We start from the raw sequence: 21,157 nt of genomic DNA, 5'->3' as shown, positions 1-21,157 counted from the left end.
AGAGGGAGAGCTCTATTCCTGGGGGTAATAATAGAAGGTGTCCCAAAGAATCTCAGGCAAAACATTATAGTTGTACAGGCAGAGAAGAAGGAGCACTGTGTTTCAGGTGGTGGAGTAGCAGATTGAAAAGAACCTTTGGAGAGATTACTGGTGCAAGAGAGATGGCGTGATTTCTAAGTGACATCTTTGAGGAGACAGAGTGATGGGATAGGGTGTATCCAAGATGTGAGGAGATGGATTAGTAACATCTGCAGCCTGACCAGGGGAAGGCACACTTTTCCTTTTGTTACTAAGGTAGGAATGAAGGATTGAAGCATGGCTGCAAAAAAGACACAGATGTTTATGAATGGGAATACAAGGCTTAGACATTAGGGAGCTTCTTCTCTGTTGGCTTCTCTGTTCTCAGTAAAGAAGAGGACAAAGCCAGTTTTTTTCCCCAATTGAAAGTAGTGTGGGTGGGATAGACATTTTAACAAGTGAGGTACATGATTAGCATAGTCTCTGAAGTTAACTGGAGAGAACAGCTAATACTTTCTTCTCCAAAATTTGGTTCTTGACTCGGCATGTGCTTATAGAGGCAGTCTACATTGATCAAGTAATTAGGAAGAATAGCGTGAAGCATTTGCTATGTTCAGGGCACTGTGATGGGGGTCTCTTCTCCGGAGGTCATGACGTTACCCTTCTAGAGCCCTTTCCTTGTGCTTTTATGTTGGTTACAAACCGTGGTTGTCTGTCTTCTCTCATGATAAGAGACTGAAGTGTTGTTCCTGGGGCTGTAATCTGTCTATAGCAGGCTGAACTCATTCAGAGGAGTATATTGTTTCTATATTAAATTTTGCAATAAGCGTTTAATTTCAGAATATTCTAGGTTTGCAGAAAAATTGCAAGGACAGTACAGAAAGTTCCTGTATAATCCATATTCAGTTTATCGTATTATTATCATCTTACATTAGCATGGTACATTTGTCACAATTGGTGAACCAATTTTTTTTTTACGTTATTACCTACATTCATTTTTGTTCTTTTGTTTCTAAACTCTCTTGCTATGACCTTTTCAGTTATCTTTGGCAGTGGGAGAAGAACTTATCTACTAATACTTCAGAAACCTGAGATGAACCAATAATTTGAAGTGTCCCCTTCCTTGTATCTTTAGGATTGTCTTATCCTAAACCCTACGTCTTCTTATTTCAAAAATCATACACTTTAGGGGGAGGGGGGAAATGGTTGCACAGAAAAAGTAAATATCAACTGGGATTTTATCAAGTTCATATGACCCTACTGTCAGTTATATGTGTGTTTAATTTAAAAAGTATGATTATTTATTAAATGCAATTTGACACAAATCTTTTTAAAAATGGGGTTCATGGGGGATTAATAATGAAGAATGTTTTTCGGTGACAAGATCGTGTACCATCGCCAGTAATAAAATAGTTCTCTATGTCTTTGCCTCTAGATGGCACTGATTTTATATTTGCCCATGATTTTTAAGCTCTTCAGTTTGGAATAATAAAGGCTGTTCTTTTCTGGCTGCCACTGTGTCTGTGTTCACTTGTTTTTACTTCGCTCTCAGCAAAACACAGAATTGGGAACCTGTTTTAGTTCCTGTGAGAGTCCAGCCATCACCAAATCATTGGTGAGTGATCTGGAATTTGCTGATGAATTTGTAAGGAAGAGAGCATTTGTATCATGTAACCTATAATGAAATCATTCTGAAAAATATTTAATGGATCTGTATTTTCTTCAAGTTCCTTTTCCTGTTGTCGGTGGGCAGTTGTCCTGAGCCATTCCTCCAGGTGGAACTTTGCTGTCTGGTACCCGCTTCTCAGAGCCAGGATATTCCAAAATCCTTTTAAAAAATCCCTTTTGTCATACTTGTCATATGGAGTTATCTAGCAGGTATCTTGTATTCCGTGGGCCCGTTTGGGTTTTCACTTCTCCGTCATATCTGTTTATTGTTGCCCTCCCCTGGCATCCACGAATGTCAAAGACTGGCTTTACTTTTTACTCAGAGAGTAACATTTTTTCCTTCTTAATTAAGCTGCTAAACTTTTCTGCCAGATCCTTTCGAATAGAATTATACAGCTAAATTAAACAGTTAAAAAATATCAGCTTGCAGAAATATTTTATGACTTTGGACATAGTTTCATTCTTGAACAATGCAAAAATTCCTTGTAGTTTGAAAATGTTACATCAGCTGACCACAGTGTTATTTGAGTACTGCTGTTGAGTTCTCCAAGCTGCTACGGTTCCTCCTCTCCTCCCTCCCTGTCTTCTCTCTCATGTCCTCTCTCTCTCCTCTTCATTAAAATGCTGGTTGGCACAGCCTGGACTCTTAGTTATGACCTCCTTTCTTTCATGTCCTCAATCTGCTACTTAAACGATTTTGTTTGGCTGCATTACCCAGCAAGATTTTTCTATTAGCATTCTCTTGGATCATCTCTTCACTGCTCATGTCACTTGTACTTGCATTTGGTATTGTGCAGAGCAAGAATGCCCTGTGGTGTATCCCATCAGACTTTACCTTTTTGGTCTATTACCTCAGGCAAAGATTGACTTATGAAGCTAGTATTAGTGAAATTGGTGATATGGTAGTGGCTAACTGACTTACCACCTGCTTGAAAATTTCAAATGCAGTTCAAGTGACTTTATTATATTTGTCTTAATGTTACAATGCAAAAATGCCTTGTAGTTTGAAAATGTTACATCTGTTTCTGATGTTCCTCTGTGAAACAGAGCTTTCTGAATTCTGCTCCTACTACAGTGTTTTGTTTTGTTTTGTTGTTGTTGTTGTTTGTTTTTGTTTGTTTGTTTGTTTCTTGAGACAGGGTGTCTCTCTGTCACCCAAGCTGGAATGCAGTAGCACGATCTTGGCTCACTGCAAACTCCGCCTCCTGGGTTCAAGCAGTTCTCTTGCCTCAGCCCCCCGAGTAGCTGGGATTACAGGCACGCGCCACCACGCCAGGCTAATTTTGTATTTTTAGTAGAGATGGGGTTGCACCATGTTGGCCAGGCTGGTCTTGAACTCCTGGCCTCAAGAGATCCACCCATGTTGGCCTCCCAAAGTGCTGGGATTACAGGTGTGAGCCACCACACCCAGCCTCTACTACAGTTTTTTGTTCCAGTACTTACCTTGCTTGTTCAGGTTATTCAGAAAGTGAATACTTTTGCTTTCTTTCCCTGTGATATTAGGCCAGTTTTCAAGCCCATGCTTGGCCCCAGACACCTCAGGGAGGAACAGTAGGTAGAATTATTTCATCAGCATTAGGATTAAGTAGGAAAACAATGAGTATGTATTCTTTTGCATCCCACATGCTAAAAATATCCTTACTCAGTACCCTTGAGGGATCCTGCCTTTTATGAGTCCCCAGCTAATCACAGGGACTACTCAAGTCCCACTGTTACTTCAAGGATTATTTTGATTATTTTCTATGACACATCATCTTTCAGAATTTTATAAACTGAACAACAGTATCACAAACCAGTGTCTTTTCTGTGTGAAGGCTTTCTTGTGAACAACTCCTGGGTCTGAGCAAAATTTCTTTCCCTTACCATGTATATGAGGAACATTTATTTGGTCACTTCTCAAACATATTATGCCTACATTTCTTCTGCTGTTTCTCTTTCGTTCTCTTCCATTCCCTTAGTTTAAGAGGAAAGGGGCTGAGATAACCAGGGTCAAGCCCTGGTGTCATAATAGCTGCCCCAGGTATGGCCCCTTTCCCGTACTCCGTGTTGCCTTTGGGAGTTCACATGGCCTCTAACCACACAATGCCTTCTTGTGAGTAATGAGGAACATGATCATAGCTTACATTTTTTTCAAAGCAGTCCTCCTAGAATAACCCAAGAAACTGTTTGCGTTGATGCAATTGCATGTATGCTAAGTGCATTTTAAAGGCAGACCTGAATGTATCACTTTTTGAGAAATATATTAGTCCTTGTTCAATAAGAATGATTTAATTAGGGTAAACCATCATTATTTTATTCAGGGAGCCTAAAGCAGTAGAAGTACATGGAACCACTGCAGCTCAGCTCTGTTCATGGGTGTTTTATGTCCAGTTCTAAATCCTATTCTTCTGATCCTATTGGCCCTTTTAATACTGAAGCTGAAGAGAGTGATAATGTATATTCCGTCATGGAAATAACCACGGAGCCTGGAAGCTGGGGTCATGACTCGGAGATTTTGGGTTGAATTCAGGCCCCACCGTTTACTATATCATGGTATGTGTTATTTAACCTCGCTAAGCCTCAGGGTTCTTAGTTGAGAAATGGGGAAATAATGAGAATTGTGAAGATGAAAGGAAACCATATAGTATCTAAGATAAGCACGCAGCAAGGTAGCAAATGTACTAAATGGTGTGGAACTACTAACCGTTAGTACTGCAAGTGGCAGTGAAGTGTGTAACAGGGTCATGTTATCAGTCACAGCAACTCAGAGTCAGGATAGATAAGTGTTTAGCATTAATTTGTAAGGCAGATGGTATAGATGAAATTGGTGGCCAATGGTTATTTTTGTAATGACTGGTATGAAAATGACTACTTTGGGAGCCACAGACCAGTCCTCAATATTTCCTTGAAAATCTGTTATCATCCAAGCCCATTTTCACTTTGCCACTTCTAGGATTTTGCGTAGATGCAGATTCTTCTTCTGACCGTTTTCTTTTTTATATGCTCCTTAAATATGTATTTAAAATCTAGACCTTTTGGAAGAATCTTGCTGGCTTTCCAAATTTTAAATTTAATTGGCTTTTACAATCTACTTTTATTCTTAAATCCGATGAGAAGTAATTCCTTGCTCATTAATTCCTCAATAGTTCTGGACTACTTTCTGTGGCTTTTGTAAGCAACTGTAGTTGGGGTTGAATTTGTGTTCTGGGTCATTTGGATTTGCACAAGGACAGTTAGGAAAATAGAGAAACAGAAGCAGTCCTTGTGGAAAAATAAATTATACAGACTGTTGTGTGCAATTAATGCAAATTAATTTAATTTCAATACTGTGGTATCTCCCACACATAAAGCTAAATGATAGGCAGACACTTAATGGTCCCTGGCGTCAAGGGTGAGATTGGTCCTGGCTTGATGTCTAATTGGCTGGGTGAGCTTATCCTCTCTGGATCTTTACCTTTCGGAGTTTCCTCTCCTTGTATGGCGTGGGTTAATGCACTACAATCTCTTCTAGCTCCAGTGTTCTATTTCCATTAGAAATAATCTCTGCCTTTGATTAGATAGTCTTGTTCTTCTGTGTTGTGTTGTGCACATGGCCTTATGAACTGCTGCTTTTCCTTATTTCAGAGTTTTGAAAACTTTAGTGTGTGTTACAGTTATGTTTTGGTCATACTCATATAGTGCCTGTATGATTAGATCTTAATACTTTTCTAAAGATAGCCTTAAAGTGACTGACCTCTTTTGCTTAGCGCTATACTAAGCTATAGGACCTGTGATCATGGGTTTGATAGGAGAGTTATATATTTTTCTAGTACACATTGAAAGTATTATGTAGTTATTAAAATGAAGTACTTAGCCCACCTGCTCTCTCAGCTACTTAGGAGGCTTAAGTGGGAGGATTGCTTGAGCCTAGGATGACCAGAATGACCACACTGGACTGAAGATTAAGCTTTAAGACCACCCTGAGCAACATAGCAAAACCCTATCTCTAAGAGAGATATATATATATATATATATAAAATATTGATTTTAAATATCTTAAAATATTTTTAAAATTTATTAAAATATATGTAAAGTAAATTTTCAAAATGGAATGTGTGCTGCATTTTGGGATTTATCAGTGGGTTTTAGATTTATTGCTTCAACCATTCCCATCTGCCCCTAATATTTTTCATATGTACCTACATGGACACACGAGTATTTCTGATTGATCTATTGAAACTAGCTTGGCTGCAATAAATAATTGAATCCTGTAGTGCTCAGGTGGACTCCCAGGATGATTATATGCTAACCATGGAATCCTGGAAAAGATACTCCCAAAGATTTGGATTCCATGTGTGTAAAGGAGTGGAGGTTGTGGTGTCAGTGGTAGCAGTGGAGGGTCTTGGAGTGACGATGGAGTGGCTCATGTAGAAGATGACAAGTGCTTTGGCTGGGCGCGGTGGCTCATGCCTGTAATCCCAGCTCTTTGGGAGGCCAAGGTGGGCGGATCACAAGGTCAAGAGATTGAGACCATCCTGGCCAACATGGTGAAACCCCATCTCTACTAAAAATACAAAAAACATTAGCTGGGCGTGGTGGTGCATGCCTGTAGTCCCAGCTACTTGGGAGGCTGAGGCAGGAAAATGGCATGAACCAGGAGGCAGAGCTTGCAGTGACATCTTGCATTGCACTCCAGCCTGACGACAGAGCAAGACTCCGCCTAAAATAAAAAAAAAAAAAAAAGGCAAGAAGATGACAAGTGCTTTTAAAATAATAATCCAGTTTACCAGTGTGAGGTATAATTAGTACTATCACGCAATCATGTGTTGTTTGGAGAAAGGCACCCTTTTCCTCTCTGACTGTGGGTATTAGAGCTGTCCTCCTTGCGGGAGGACGGGGAACTGCTGAGATGCTCATTGGTCATCTCCTCCGTGATGTTTGTTTAGTGTGTGGATGGAAGGGGCAGAATGAATGAGACGTCTCGAGCATCCTGTTATGCATTTGGACTGAAAATGTGTTGGCTTTAGTTTTTATTGCCAGGAATGGTCATGGCCACATTGGACTGAAGCTTAAGGCTCTGACTTCCTAAATCATCAAGTATTTCTCCTTGGCTTGAGCAGAAATTTGAGAGAAGAGTTTCTTTTTCTCTGGTAACTACATAATGACATTACTGTCAAAAAGAGGGCTATTTAAGCTTCAGAATGAGGAGGAGCATAAAGCTGAAATATATGTATGTGTGTATGTATACATATACCACACAGTCCTGCACCGCAAAACCTTTCAATTTTAGTATATATGCTGCCGAGGTGGGCACGACTGCAAGACATTTCAGTTAATGGCAGACCCCATGTGTGACAATGGTCCCACAAGACTATAATGGAGCTGAAAAATTCCTGTCACCTAGTGATATCTGTTACAGTTGCCTGCAGTATTCAGTATGGTAACATGCTGTTATAGATTTGTAGACTAGGCACAATAGGCTGTACTTCATAGCCTAGGTGTGCGTAGTGGGCTATACCACCTAGGTTTGTGTGACTACACTCCCTGGTGTTCGCTCACTGACAAAATTGCCTAATGAAGCATTTTTCAGATTGTATCCTCCTCCTTAAGTGACACATGCTTGTGTGTGTACATATATGTATATATAAATATTACAGTAAAACTATGGAGGTTTTATTACTCAGGTTTTATAATCTAAGTACCTAATTAGAAAATGTCGAACTGGGTGATATCTCATGGAAACTCTGCTATTTTTCTTGTACCTTCTGTAAGTGACATGGAGTAGGGGCTGTTTGTTTTCTCTTCCACATGTCACTTTGAAACATCTGTGTTGTTAGGAAAGGACAGTGTTTTTTAAAAAAAAAATTTGGTGTCCTTAAATAACTGCAATATAAAAAGATTTTTTTTCTTGATGCTCATTAACTTTTGACATCACACTCATTTTGCCATTTGAAGTGGTATAGAAACCATATTCCATTGTCTAAAAAAGGATGATCTGCGTCTTTTGAAAGAGGGTAGGGCTATCACCTTGTGGGCCTCTTTTTTTTTTGTTTGCCTTTTCTTAGTTTAGCCAGGCTTATTCTTCAAGTCCCTGCTCTAGTTCCCTTTTCTAGTTGAATGACCATCAACACCGCTGATTGGTTTTGAGACAGAGTCTCGCTCTGTCACCCAGGCTGGAGTGCAGTGTTGTGATCTTGGCTCGCTTCAACCTCTGCCTCATAGGTTCAAGCGATCCTCCTGCCTCAGCCTTCTGAGTAGCTGGGATTACAGGTGTGCACCACCACACTGGGCTAATTTTTGTATTTTTAGTAGAGACAGGGTCTCACCATGTTGGCCAGGCTGGTCTTGAGCTCCTGACCTCAAGGGATCCACCCGCCTCGGCCTCTGAAAGTGCTGGGATTACAGGTGTGAGCCACTGTGCCTGGTCACTGATTGGTTTTTAATGTATAATTGCAAGTAAATACTTCCTTTTATTACCAAACTAGATCAGGTAACAAAATTTTCACTTTCCTGGATATAAAAGTTATTCTTTGGAACCTGGGTCTTTCTGGCCCTGATCAGTTATTTATATTTTTGTTTAGTAGGGATGACACTTGCTACCTGGAGCCCCATTTTGACCAAGAACACCTCATTTTTCTCTGTACAATTACCAGAGAAATGTTCCCCCCATTTCATGTTATTAGTTCTCCTCTCCTTATTCCCCACTAATTATCGTGTTCTGGGAGTAGTTTCCGTCTCAGGAACAAACAGCTTTATCTTCATTTGTAGGAATATCAAAACACTATGTGCTTATAATAATTTTGGGGTTGGCCACTGGTTTCTAGCATTAGGAGACACTGACGTTTGAATCCTTTCCTATTCCCCTTTTTTATCCTTCTAGTAACATTTATTGTTTTCTCCACAACTTCAAATGTAATCTGACTTATTGAGGAAATGTATAAAATAATAAAAGCACCGAGAAGAAAAAAAATTATGGGCAATCAGACCACCTAGTGGTGATAAATGTTTTTAATGTTATGGTTTTGTTTTAAATCTTGAATTTTAATGTTAATGTCATAGCCCACTGACATTCTAGTATTCTATTAGAATAATTTTATTTCATATATAACTGTTCTTTAAAGAAAATTGTTATTGCTTGCTAATTTAATCTGTTGTATTTGCTAAATTCATTGTTCTTAAAGAAGAATAATGTTCATGAAACCTGGAATTCATATAAACTGTTTCCCAAGAGCTCCATGTTACATGTATATTATGTTTAAAAGGTACTGAGAGATTTTTAAAAACAGATTCTAGTAATTAAAGGCCATTTTTATCTTTCAGTTAATTTCCTCAGGGGAAATAAATTCCAGTGATGCTAGTTGCTCAAATATTGTTAGAGTTGTGTTTAATTTCACCATTATATATTGTCCTTGATACTCAGGCTTCATCACTTCAGAGATTTGTTTTTTGCATACAGTAAAAAATCATTTGGATACAAGGCTGGAATTTTGGGTTGTCAAGCAGAGTAGTAATATTTTTTTGATTAAGAACAAGGTATAAAAGTATAAGGATTTTTCACCCCCTGGGAGATTTACAATCTGATTCTGAAAGCAGTTTATGAAATCAAGTTCCGGAAACTTCTACTTCTATCACAGACTAGATATGCTGGCTAAAAATACCCCAACTATACTCCACATAAAATAATTTTGTTACAATTTTTAGGCTCACTGAAAGTGAGAGAACTTCCCAAGGGAGAGGGGAAATAATGGAAGGAACTGAGTGCCAGGAGCAATGAGCTCACATGAAGTGTGTGGAGGTGCTGCAACTGCTGTCAGCAGCAGGGCAGCTGGGAGAGCAGGCCTTGTGGTAGTGGCAAGATGGGGAAGTCAAACCTGCACCCCTCCCCTTCGCCTCTTCAAGAGAGCTACATTGGTTCCAGGGCTGTTGGTGCCTTGGCTACACACGGTCTTTAAAGGCAAGTGTCCCCAACCTAGGCCCTCACGGTTCCCCCTGATTGATATCATCCAGCCTAAGATCAGAAAACACAAACTATCCTGTGTGAAAATCAGCAGAAGTCACACCCAGTTGCTTCAGCTATTTGAATTCCTTGGCGCAAATTATAAAATAACTGTGGGAAATCTTTAAAGAAGTAGAAAATACAATCTCAAATATGTGTAAGTAATAAAAATGGTTTTTAACAAAAGATCATACATGAGTTATTAATCAATGAGAAGACATGGGGGAAATGTATGTGCATAATACTAATGAAGGACGACAAGCCGAAAAGGCGGCATACTCTGTGTTTCCCGCTATATGATGTTCTGGAAAACACAAAGCTAGGGAGACAGTGAAAAAATCAGTGGTTATCAGGGGCCAGTGGGGAGAGAGTGATGAATTGGCTGAGTGTAGAAGATTTTTAGGGCACTGAAAACACTGTGTGATACTATAATGGTGGATATATGTTCTACATTTGTTTAAACCCATAGAATGGACGACTCCAACAGTGAGCCCTAAGGTAAACTAAGGACTGTGGGTGATTATAATGTGTCAGTGTAAGTCCATCTAGGATAACAGGTGTACCACTCTGGTGGAGGATGTTGATAGTGGAGAAAGCTGTGCGTGTGTGGAGGGGGAATGATATGGGATGTCTCCGTACCTTCCTCTCGGTTTTGCTGTGAACCTAAAACTGCTCTTAAAAAATGTCTTTAAAAAAAGAGACTGTACTGATTTGAGAAAGAACTAAATAGAACATGTAAAATTGAAAAATGTGTTTGCTTAAATTAAAAAACTTGTCCTTTTTCTGGACTAGAATTCAATCTAGGATTACATGTTATATTTTTCATGTGTCCATCTGCTTTATTAAATGGGGTTAGTTACTCAGTCTTTCTTTGTTTATCATGACTTTGATGTTTGAAGGGTACTGGCCGTATATTTTGTGGAATGTTTCTCAACTTGACATAATTTGGTATTTTCTCATGGTGAAATTCATATTCTACATTTTTGACAAAAACGTCATGGAAATTTTGTTGTGCCCTTAGTGCGTTATATCATGAGGAACGTAGTGTTGATATGTTGACTTTGATCAGTTGGTAAATGTGGCATCTATTAGGATTCTTTGCTATTATTATTTTCCCCTTTGTAGTTAGTAAGTGTTTGCAGGAAGATACTTTGAGACTGTGTAAATAGTTCTCATAATATTTTGCCCTGCTAACTTTGGATTCCATTGATAATTTTTGCCTGAAATTATTGTGGTGTTTGTCAAATGGTTATTTTCTTTCTAATTTATTCTAAAGGTATTAATTAGAATTTTACTATAAGGAAGACCTTTACCTTCTCTCCCATACATTTATTTAATTATTTATATCAGTATGACTTCATGTGTATTTGGTTATTGTATGGGTTATAATCTATTACCAAAATGATTTATTCTTTTCCTGAAATTTACCCAGATTTGGTCTTTGGGGGCCCCCTCAAGTAGTCGTCTTTGTCCTCTGACATGTTGTCATCATTTTTTGCCCCCATGAGATATCCCAGATTCATTTTTTGCTTTCTCCACCCCAGCCCTGGAATCAGTCACTTCTTTTAGAAACTTTGCTCCTTTTTTATTAAAGAATGGTATATAGAAGCCTAGACCTGAGTGTACTTACTGCCCTAGGGATATCATGACTTGTAGGCCCCCTCCAGTGACAGAGCTAGGAAATATATATGCCTACTTCTATTTCTGTATTGATGTATCTGCATATGTGTGACAAAACATGAATTCATATGGGTACCTCCAATCTGAGCCAGCACCGCATGGCTCATTCTAGCCCTCCCCATTGCCTTTGACAGTGACAGTGAGAAACCTGGTTCTTCTTACTCATGATATATTTACTTTCTTGTTCAGTCCTGGAATGAACATAAGGTAGTTTCATAATTGTTAACACATACCTCTGTGGAAACAATTTGCTAACTAGTTTACAATATTTGCTATGGTTACTTTATTTTTCACCATAGAATATTTAAAATATTGTTTTTGAAAGTTATTTTGGTTAATTCTTTTCTTCTCCACTCTCTTTAAGTGGCTGTCATTTATTTAGAATAAACTTCTGTCCATCATTACTGTTTGTATTCCATTTGGGTTCTTCCCACCTCTGGGTAGATTTTATATTTATTATTATTTTTATTATTATTATTGAGATGGAGTCTCCTTTTGTTGCCCGGGTTGGAGTACAGTAGTGTGATCTCGGCTCACTGCATCTCCTGCCTCCCAGGTTCAAGTGCTTCTCTTGTCTCAGCCTCCCAAGTAGCTGGGACCACAGGCGTGCGCCACCACGCCTGGCTAATTTTTGTATTTTTTGATAGAGACGGGGTTTCGCCATGTTGGCCAGGCTGGTCTCGAACTCCTGACCTCAAGTGATCCTCCTGCCTTGGCCTCCCAAAGTGCTGGGATTACAGGTGTGAGCCAGGATTGTATTTTTAATGTTTTGTGTAGATAAAATATTAACGTCCTTCTAAAACTCCAAACTATAAAACAAGGTTGACTTAAAGGTCATGACCCCCACTCTGCCATTCATTATACTCCATTCCCATTCAACCATCTTTTCCATCCTGTTTTTACCCACCTCTCTGTAGGTGATTTATTTCTGTTATTTCTAGCTTATCCTTCCTTTTTGTCACAAATGGGATGATTCATGTATGTTTTATTATTTCTTATGTGAAAGGTAGCAAGTAATATATGCTCTCTTGCACTTTGCCTTTTTTACTTACCAGTGTATCTTGAAAATCATTCCATATCAGTTCAGAGAGATCTTGCTCGTTCTGTATTACACCTGTAAAAGTATTCTATTGTATATAGAGACCACAGTTTATTTAACATCTTTACAATGTAAGACTTTAAAAAAAAAATGGTGCAGCTACGAACAATACAACAATGAAAATTTTGTGCATATGTATTAATGTTGGAAGTATGTTTTCAGGGTAAGTACCTGGAAGTGGAAGGACTGGGTCGAGAGATCAACAAATGTGTAGTTTTGTTGGGTATTGTCCAATTAATCTCCAGAAGGGTTCTGCCAGTTTCCATTTTCACCAGCAAAGTATGACTGTACTTACTTTCCAAAGCCTCAACGTATTCAAAAGAATGTGTTGTCTAGCTTTTAAATTTTTGCCATTTTGATTGAAGTATTATGTCAGTGTTATTTTAATTTGCTTAATTTGCTCTTCTCTAAGTTTGAATTCCTTTTCATATGTTCAGGGGTCATTTTCATATCTTTTTTTTTGGTGAATTGTCTGTTCTTTTCCCATTTTTCTCTTGAGTTTTTGGCCCTTTGTCAACTTTTAAAAGTTTCTTTACGATAGTGGTGTTACCTCTTTGTGGTGTATGTTTCCTGACTTTTGTTCCCCTTCTTTTTTTTTTTCTTTTTGTCAGTTTTCAGGTGGAAAGACTTTTATGTGTGTGTGTGTATGTTGTTAATGATTTTTAGTTTTATTGTATTTTAATCAGAGAGTATAGTTTATTATTTCTTCTTTATGGAATATACTTATTTCTTTGTGACTTACTATGTGATCAGTTTTTGTTAATAGTCTCTGGGCCCTTGAAAATAAAATGTATTTTTAATTACGAAGGGAGTAAGTTTAATATGTGTGTGTGTGTGTGTAAAATACATGTATACATATTTATGTATACACACATGATTTCATTTCCTGATTATGTTTTTAGGTCTTTTATGTTGTTAATTTTGCACATTTGATCTTATACTAAGAATAGTGTATTAAAGTTTCCTATTATTAATATTAATGTGTTTCTATGTGTGTCTTTTGCATCCCCTATGGTTCCTTCTACACAAAGGTAATTATTGTCTTACTGATGTATAGCTATTCATAAGTATTATACCTTCATTGTGATTTGAAACTTAGCATTAATACAAGATCTTCTTTGTCTTGCTCAGTGCTTTTTTGCTTGAATTCTACTTTTTCTGATTTTAAAAATGCTACGCTTGCTTTTTTATTGTATCCATTTGCCTGTTTTATTCTGTCCATCCATTTGTTTTTAACAGTGTTTTAGGTGTATCTTTTGTATAGTTGAGTAATGCTTTGTGGCCAGATTTGTTTTTTTTAAGAGGTAAATTAAACCTGTTCACATTTATTGATAAGACTTTCACATTTATTGAGTTATTGATATATTTGATCTCAACTCTATCATATATTGTGGTGTTATGTATGTCATAACATGTTATATTTTATTTCTCTACAAAATGTGTTTTATTATGCTTTTGAATTGAAATTTTTATTGCTCTTTAGAAAGGTTATATTTTTGTTTTAATGGTTGCTTTTATTCTTAAAACTTTTAAATTCCCTTATTCCTCATATTTAACTTTGTTCTGTCTAGTTTGTCGTAAAAGTATTCTTTAACTATTGCCTATGCAATAATTAATATATTCTACTTTCCTCTTTGCTTCTTTCTTTCATTATTTAGCTATGTTATTTCTACTTTGTCAGAACGTACAACTATTGGATAATAGTCTATCAATATAATCCCCAGCTTTTAGTCTGAAATCTACAATGTTTATGTATTAACATGTTCTCGATTTGTTTTGTGCTTAAATTTTCCTAGTTATTTATTACTTGAACAAGGCTCATGCTTTGGTAAATCCTTTAGAAAGAGCTCATTAATGTGACATTCGTTATGCTCTTGTGTGTTTCAAGTTTTTTCTGTAGACTTGGTGCTTTAAGGACAGTATTGATGGATATAAACTTCTTGGTCCACATTTTTAAAAACTGAGTTGTTTGAAAATGTAGCTTCATTGTTGTCTTGTTTCTGTGTTGTTTTTGAAGAATCTGATGCCATTCTGATTGCTTTACCCCTCTACATTAGTTGATCTTCTTGCCTAGAGGTCTTGATGATTTTCCCCATTGTTTGTGAATGTGTCCTATATTTGATCCTTCCAGGTTCTTTTTCACGGGTACCTATTTTATCTGGTATTAGTTCTGCTGCATTGGTTTTTCTTCCCTCTTTAACGGACTCCAATTATATAAATGTAATTCCTTCTTTGCCTGTGTTCCATTTCTACCACTTTCTCTCTAATTCTTCTTTTTTTATTTTACCATCCTCCTTCTGGTTGTTTTTCTCCTTGTCTTCAGTGCCCCCTTATTAAATCTTGATTGAGTCCATTGTCCCTTGAATGCTTTGGAATTTAGACTTTGTTTCTGAGATGATTTTATTTATTTATTTATTTTTTTTCTGAGTTAAATCAGTTATCTTTTCATTTTTTTCTCTCTTTTTGTTCTTAATTTTTGAGTTTCTGACTAAGGCAATTTATATCCTTATATGCTTGATTGAACATATGTAACTTAGTTTTTAAGTATTAGTTTATGTTTCTTTTTAGTGCTCTTTGGTTTTTTTGGGGGGGGGTGGGAGAAAAGTTAGATTTTCATTAGTTGAGCTCCTTTGAATTGACTTTCTGATTTTTGAGTACTAATTTTCTATATTTTTATTGAATTTATTTGTTGTTCCTTTTTGGTTGTGTAAAAGATTTATAGGCAGTACCATTCAGGCCATAGGCATGGGCAAGGACTTCATGACTAAAACACCAAAAGCAATGGTAACAAAAGCCAAAATTTACAAATGGGATCTAATTAAGCTAAAGAACTTCTGCACAGCAAAAGAAACTACCATCAGAGTGAACAAGCAACCTACAGAATGGGAGAAAATTTTTGCAATCTACCCATCTGACAAAGGGCTAATATCCAGAATCTACAAAGAACTTAAACAAATTTACAAGAAAAAAATCAAACAACCTCATCAAAAAATGGGCAAAGGATATGAACAGACACTTCTCAAAAGAAGACATTTATGCAGCCAATAGACACATGAAAAAATGCTCATCATCACTGGCCATCAGAGAAATGCAAATCAAAACCACAATGAGATACCATCTCACACCAGTTAGAATGGCGATCATTAAAAAGTCAGGAAACAACAGGTGCTGGAGAGGATGTGGAGAAATAGAAACACTTTTACACTGTTGGTGGGAGTATAAACTAGTTCAACCATTGTGGAAGACAGTGTGGTGATTCCTCAAGGATCTAGAACTAGAAATACCATTTGACCTAGCCATCCCATTACTGGACATATACCCAAAGGATTATAAATCATGCTGCTCTAAAGACACATGCACACATATGTTTATTGCCAACACTATTCACAATAGCAGAGACTTGGAACCAATCCAAATGTCCATCAATGACAGACTGGATTAAGAAAATGTGGCATATATACACCATGGAATACTATGCAGCCATAAAAAAGGATGAGTGCATGTCCTTTGTAGGAACATGGATGAAGCTGGAAACCATCATTCTCAGCAAACTGTCCCAAGGACAGAAAACCAAACACCACATGTTCTCACTCATAGGTAGGAATTGAACAATGAGAACACTTGAACACAGGGTGGGGAACATCATACACTGGGGCCTGTTGTGTGGTGGGGGAGGGAGGAGGAATAGCATTAGGAGATATACCTAATGTAAATGACGAGTTAACAGGTGCAGGACACCAACATGGCACATGTATACATATGTAACAAACCTGCACGTTATGCTCATGTACCCTAGAACTTAAAGTATTTAAAAAAAAAAAAAAGACTTCCTTAGTCTCTGGTGCCCTCTTCTGTTAGTGTAGCAATGCACACTTTAGTGGTTCATTTATTTATTTTTGGTATGGGTTAGAGAATGGCTTTGTAAATCCTCTAATGTTTTAGTTGTGCTTTATCTTTGGCAACCTTGAATTTTCCTTTTTGCGTCTTTTTTATGTTCCTCTCGATTGAACAGGTTGTCTTTCACTTTATATTAACTCCTTTCTCTTCCATTGTAACTATGCTTTTGGAGGCCTGTCACTTCATATTGGGCATGCTTTTATACCACTTTTCTGTAGTCCCTGCTCAGGCCTACTGGGACACTTTTTAAAGGATTTTCACACTTAGTGTAACTTACACTTTCTGGGTTTTTAAGGTCAACCTTAGCACCTCACTCATTCTCCTCTCTTTCTCTTATTTTTTCCAGCTTGCTCTTGCTTACTTTAAAGCCTTATCAGTGGGTAGGAGTGTAACAGTTCTGTCCCTAGGTTTTAGCTGGCCTTCCTTCCTTCCTTCCTTCCTTCCTTCCTTCCTTCCTTCCTTCCTTCCTTCCTTCCTTCCTTCCCTCCTTCCCTCCCTCCCTCCCTCCCTCCCTCCCTCCCTCCCTCCCTCCCTCCCTCCTTCCCTCCTTCCCTCCTTCCCTCCTTCCCTCCTTCCCTCCTTCCCTCCTTCCCTCCTTCCCTCCTTCCCTCCTTCCCTCCTTCCTTCCTTCCTTCCTTCCTTCCTTCCTTCCTTCCTTCCTTCCTGTCTGCCAACGGCATTGTGTTCAGTAGTTTTATTTGTTCTTCTTGTTGCTCTAAATTATTTTTAGAGGAAGCATTGACAGCTGTCATTGTCTTTTGTCCTCACAAGAATAATTTGAGGCCTAGGAGATTAGAATATTTTTCTGAAAATGGTTTTGTCTAATTTTGCTGGTGCGTTAGAGGAAGTGTGTCTGGGATTGCCTTAGTTCATCTTCTTAGCCCAAGGCGCTCTCTATTGTGCAGAAAATGTGACATCTGACTTCAAGTCTGCGCAAGGACTGGTTTACTTTTGTGCTCATCCTCATCAGGGGGATGAGTCTTTTAGGGACTCCAGCACCCCAGCTTGGTTCCACAGCAAAGCTTTCCCTTTTGTCTCACTTCCATGGTAAGTTGTTATATACCCCATGTTCAGGTTTTCAGTTGATAGGTTAGATAGGCAGATATTCTTAACACTTCTCTCTGGCTTTGTGTTTACTTTATTATTTATTTTTAAATTTTTTACCCCTGGCTTCATGCTTCCTATAGAGTTCAGTCACACCTCTCTATCTCGTTTTTACTTCTTTAATGCTTTTAAGAATTTCTGTATTTTTTCAGTAGCATTTATCGGGAAGTTTGGTTCTAATTATCCAAACCAATATTACTAGAAATGGCAGCTGATTCATTCTTTTATGAAAATATTTTTTAAGTTTGATTATGCAACTCTGAGTGGGAAGAATGGTACATTCATTTGCTCAGTTATCTGTTTTGAGCCAATCTTCTACCAAGTAAAGACCTGCTATGTCACTGACCAGAAAGTTAGTTTATTTCAGTGGTAAAGCAACTTATGACTGATGATAGCTGTGGTTAATAATCATGATATGAGGAAAACTTATTTAGCCATTGGAATGCACCAGGTACTCTGTATTTTTTATATATTATTTTGTTTGTAATAAAATCTACTAATTTACTATTATTACTCCCACTTTGTAGATGATGCCCTGAGGCTTGGCTACCATTATCACTTGCCTAAGTTTACATGGATAGTAAGTGGCAGAAACGTTTCAGGCTCTGCCTTGAGCTTTGGAGATACAGGGCTAGCAAATTCCAGCTTGCTTTCTACCTTCATGGACCTTACAGGATTTATTTCCTCGACACTGTGGGATGGTCAGGGATGTAATTTTAGAGTATGAAAGGGATTCACTGGTATTTCCACTAGAATTGAGGACAATGTCTCTTGCTAGGAAATGACTATAAGTTCATGCAAATGAAAAGCAGATTAGCAAAGATCAGAAGAATGTCTTAATTCTTTAAAGACCCTCCATACCGTGTATTGTAGTGCTTTCTTCAGAGCTGTGCCAAGTGAACGTTAATTTCATTCCATTTATTGACAAGACATAATGAGTCTTATACCCACATTATACCTTTTTAAAGTCAAAGATTCTTAGCAGAATTTTAAAGTTATCTGATACAGATGGGCCAGGATATTTTCTTTATTTATCCTTTCCTGTTGGTTTACAGTTATTTGCTGGTATAAAGGATGGAGACAGCCTGCAGCTCTTTGAACAAAGTTCTCGCTCTGCGCAGAAACAAGAGACACACACCATGGAGGCCGTGAAGTTTGTAGAGTTTGATCTTAAGCAGACGCTTACCAGGCTCGTGGCACATCTTTTTGGAGACGGTAAGTCCTCAAACGCAGGTTGGGTGTCTTTTATCTGAAATCCTTGGGACAGAAGTGTTTTGGATTTGTTTTTGTTTTGTTTTGTTTTGTTTTTCAGATTTTGAAATTCTTTTTTTTTTTTTTTTCCCCGAGACAGAGTCTTGCTCTGTCGCCCAGGCTGGAGTGCAGTGGTGCAATCTCAGCTCACTGCAACCTCCACCTCCCGGGTTCAAGGAATTCTCCTGTCTCAGCCTCTGAGTAGCTGGGATTACGCCCGTCACCACACTTGGCTAATTTTTGTATTTTTAGTAGAGACAGGGTTTTACCATGTTGGCCAAGCTGGTCTCAAACTCCTGGCCTCATCATCCGCCCACCTCAGCCTCCCACAGTGTTGGGATTACAGGCGTGAGCCACTGCGCCTGGCCTGAAATTCTTGCGTATACATAATGAGATGTCTTGGGGATGGGAGCTAAGTCTGAACACGAAATTCATTTGTATTTCATATACACTTTATGCACATAGCCTGAAGGTAATTTGATACAATATTTTAAATAATTTCATGCATGAAACAAAGTTTTGACTGTGATTTGACTGAAAACTGTAGTGAGATCAGGTATGAAATATTTCACTTGTGGCTTCAGATTGACTCTCAGAAACTTTTAGCTAGAGAAAGAAAAATGCTTATAACCTTTGCTAAGAATGATAATGGATTGGGATCAATGTCATCAATGGAGTGAAAATATACAGGCTGATAGGAGTATATTATTATGTTATTACATGAGGATGTAATCAGTGGAGCAAGGTAATTTTTTGTTTTTTGAGACGGAGTCTCGCTCTGTCACCCAGGCTGGAGTGCAGTGGCATGATCTCGGCTCACTGCAAGCTCTGCTTCCTGCGTTCACGCCAGTCTCCTGCCTCAGCCTGAGTAGCTGGGACTACAGGCGCCCGCCACCAAGCCTGGCTAATTTTTGTATTTTTAATAGAGATGGGGTTTCACCATGTTAGCCAGGATGGTCTTGATCTCCTGACCTCATGGTCTGCCCACGTCGGCCTCCCAAAGTGCTGGGATTACAGGCGTGAGCCACCACGCCGGCCCAGTGGAGCTAGGTTCTTAACCATGTGAATGAACCAGTGGATTACATATTGCCATATTGATTACATATTGCCATACTGATTACCACTATCAACAGCAAAAATACTAACAGTATATTATTTCCTGCAGGAGGAACGATATTGTTACAATCTAGACCTCACTTAGTCACTTGCCTTTATTTTTCAAAAAATACTTGTTTTCAGTAATGCCACCTTCCCCCTCCAACTATTTTTAACTTAATTGACATATATTTTGTTTTTTTAAAGCACGATATAAAGAGAAGGTTAGTGGATTTTCTTAATTGTGACTATCTTTAAGAAATACTTATATTTCTTATCTGAGAAGACAGCTACCTACTGTAGTTAGGATTCTCCTTTACTGTCTTATTCTCATGAGCTTTTTTAAAAATCAGTTTTGTTGAGGTATAATTAACATAAAGTAAGCTATACATATCAGAAGTATACATTTTGATAAGTTGACATACAATGAACTGAACATGAACGTACTTGCACAGTCTTACAAGTTTTGGCGTCTTGCAAGTTCATGCCATGAAGCTACCAGCAGAATCAATAGATGAACATCTTCATTGTCCCCGGCGGTTTCCTCCTGCTCATTGGCAGTCCTTCCCTTCTGCGCTTACCACATCTCACCCCAGGCAACATGTGATCTGCTTTCTGGTGCCATTAATTAGTTTGCATTTTTTAGGTTTATATAAATGGAATCTTAGAATATGTGCTCTTTTTTGTCTGGCTTGTTTTACTTAAAATAATTATGTTGAAATTCATCCATGTCATAGTGTATATCAGTAGTTGATTCCTTTTTATTGTTAATCAGTATTCCATTCCACGATTTGTTTATCCATACATTCATTGGTAGGTATCTGGGTAGTTTCTAGTTTTTTTGCTGTTATCAGCAAAGCGTCTATGATCATTCATGGATGAGTCTGTCTGGGTCCTAAGTTTTCACTCCTCATAAACGTAGGTATATGTTTAACTTGAAAAAAAAAAAACAAACAAAAAAACTGCTAAGCTATTTTCTGAAGTGGTTGCACTATTTCGATTCCCACCAGTAGTCTATGAAAATTCCAGTTGCTGTACATCTTCAGCAACACTTGATAGGGTTAGTCATTTTAATTGTAGCCATTCTAACAGGAATCTAGTGGTATGTCAAATACATATTTGGCATTTATAAAGTATTCAATTCCATGATTTGTTTATGCATCCACTCATTGATAGATATCTGGGTAGTTTCCAGTTTTTTGCTCTTACCAGTAAAGCATCACTGAACATTCATGGATGATTCTTTCTGGGTCCTAAGTTTTTACTTCTCTTGAGTAAATACCCAAGAGGGAATGACTAGATCAAATAGTAGGTGTATGTTTAACTTAAAAAAACCAGCAAAACTGCTAAACTATTTCCTGAAGTGGTTGCACCATCTCAGTTCCTACCAG

At 37.9% G+C, this 21,157-nt stretch overlaps 1 protein-coding gene across 7 annotated transcripts in view; it reads left to right on the top strand.

Annotated features, from left to right (window-relative positions):
• LOC105487359 (phenylalanyl-tRNA synthetase 2, mitochondrial) overlaps positions 1-21,157 on the top strand; it is a 519,529-nt gene that overhangs the window by 138,283 nt on the left and 360,089 nt on the right. For 6 of the 7 annotated variants that reach the window (XM_011750809.3, XM_071097683.1, XM_011750808.3 and 3 more), the window contains one exon: positions 18,476-18,635. In XM_011750809.3, the coding sequence (XP_011749111.2) occupies positions 18,476-18,635 (160 nt within the window). Of the gene's footprint in view, positions 1-1,563; positions 1,634-18,475; positions 18,636-21,157 lie in introns of those variants that run through there. The other variant, XM_071097685.1, reaches the window with a different exon arrangement.

The sequence above is a fragment of the Macaca nemestrina genome, chromosome 5, assembly GCF_043159975.1.
Source record: "Macaca nemestrina isolate mMacNem1 chromosome 5, mMacNem.hap1, whole genome shotgun sequence".
In the NCBI taxonomy this organism is placed as follows: domain Eukaryota; kingdom Metazoa; phylum Chordata; class Mammalia; order Primates; family Cercopithecidae; genus Macaca; species Macaca nemestrina.
This window is presented reverse-complemented; position numbering and strand designations above follow the sequence as displayed.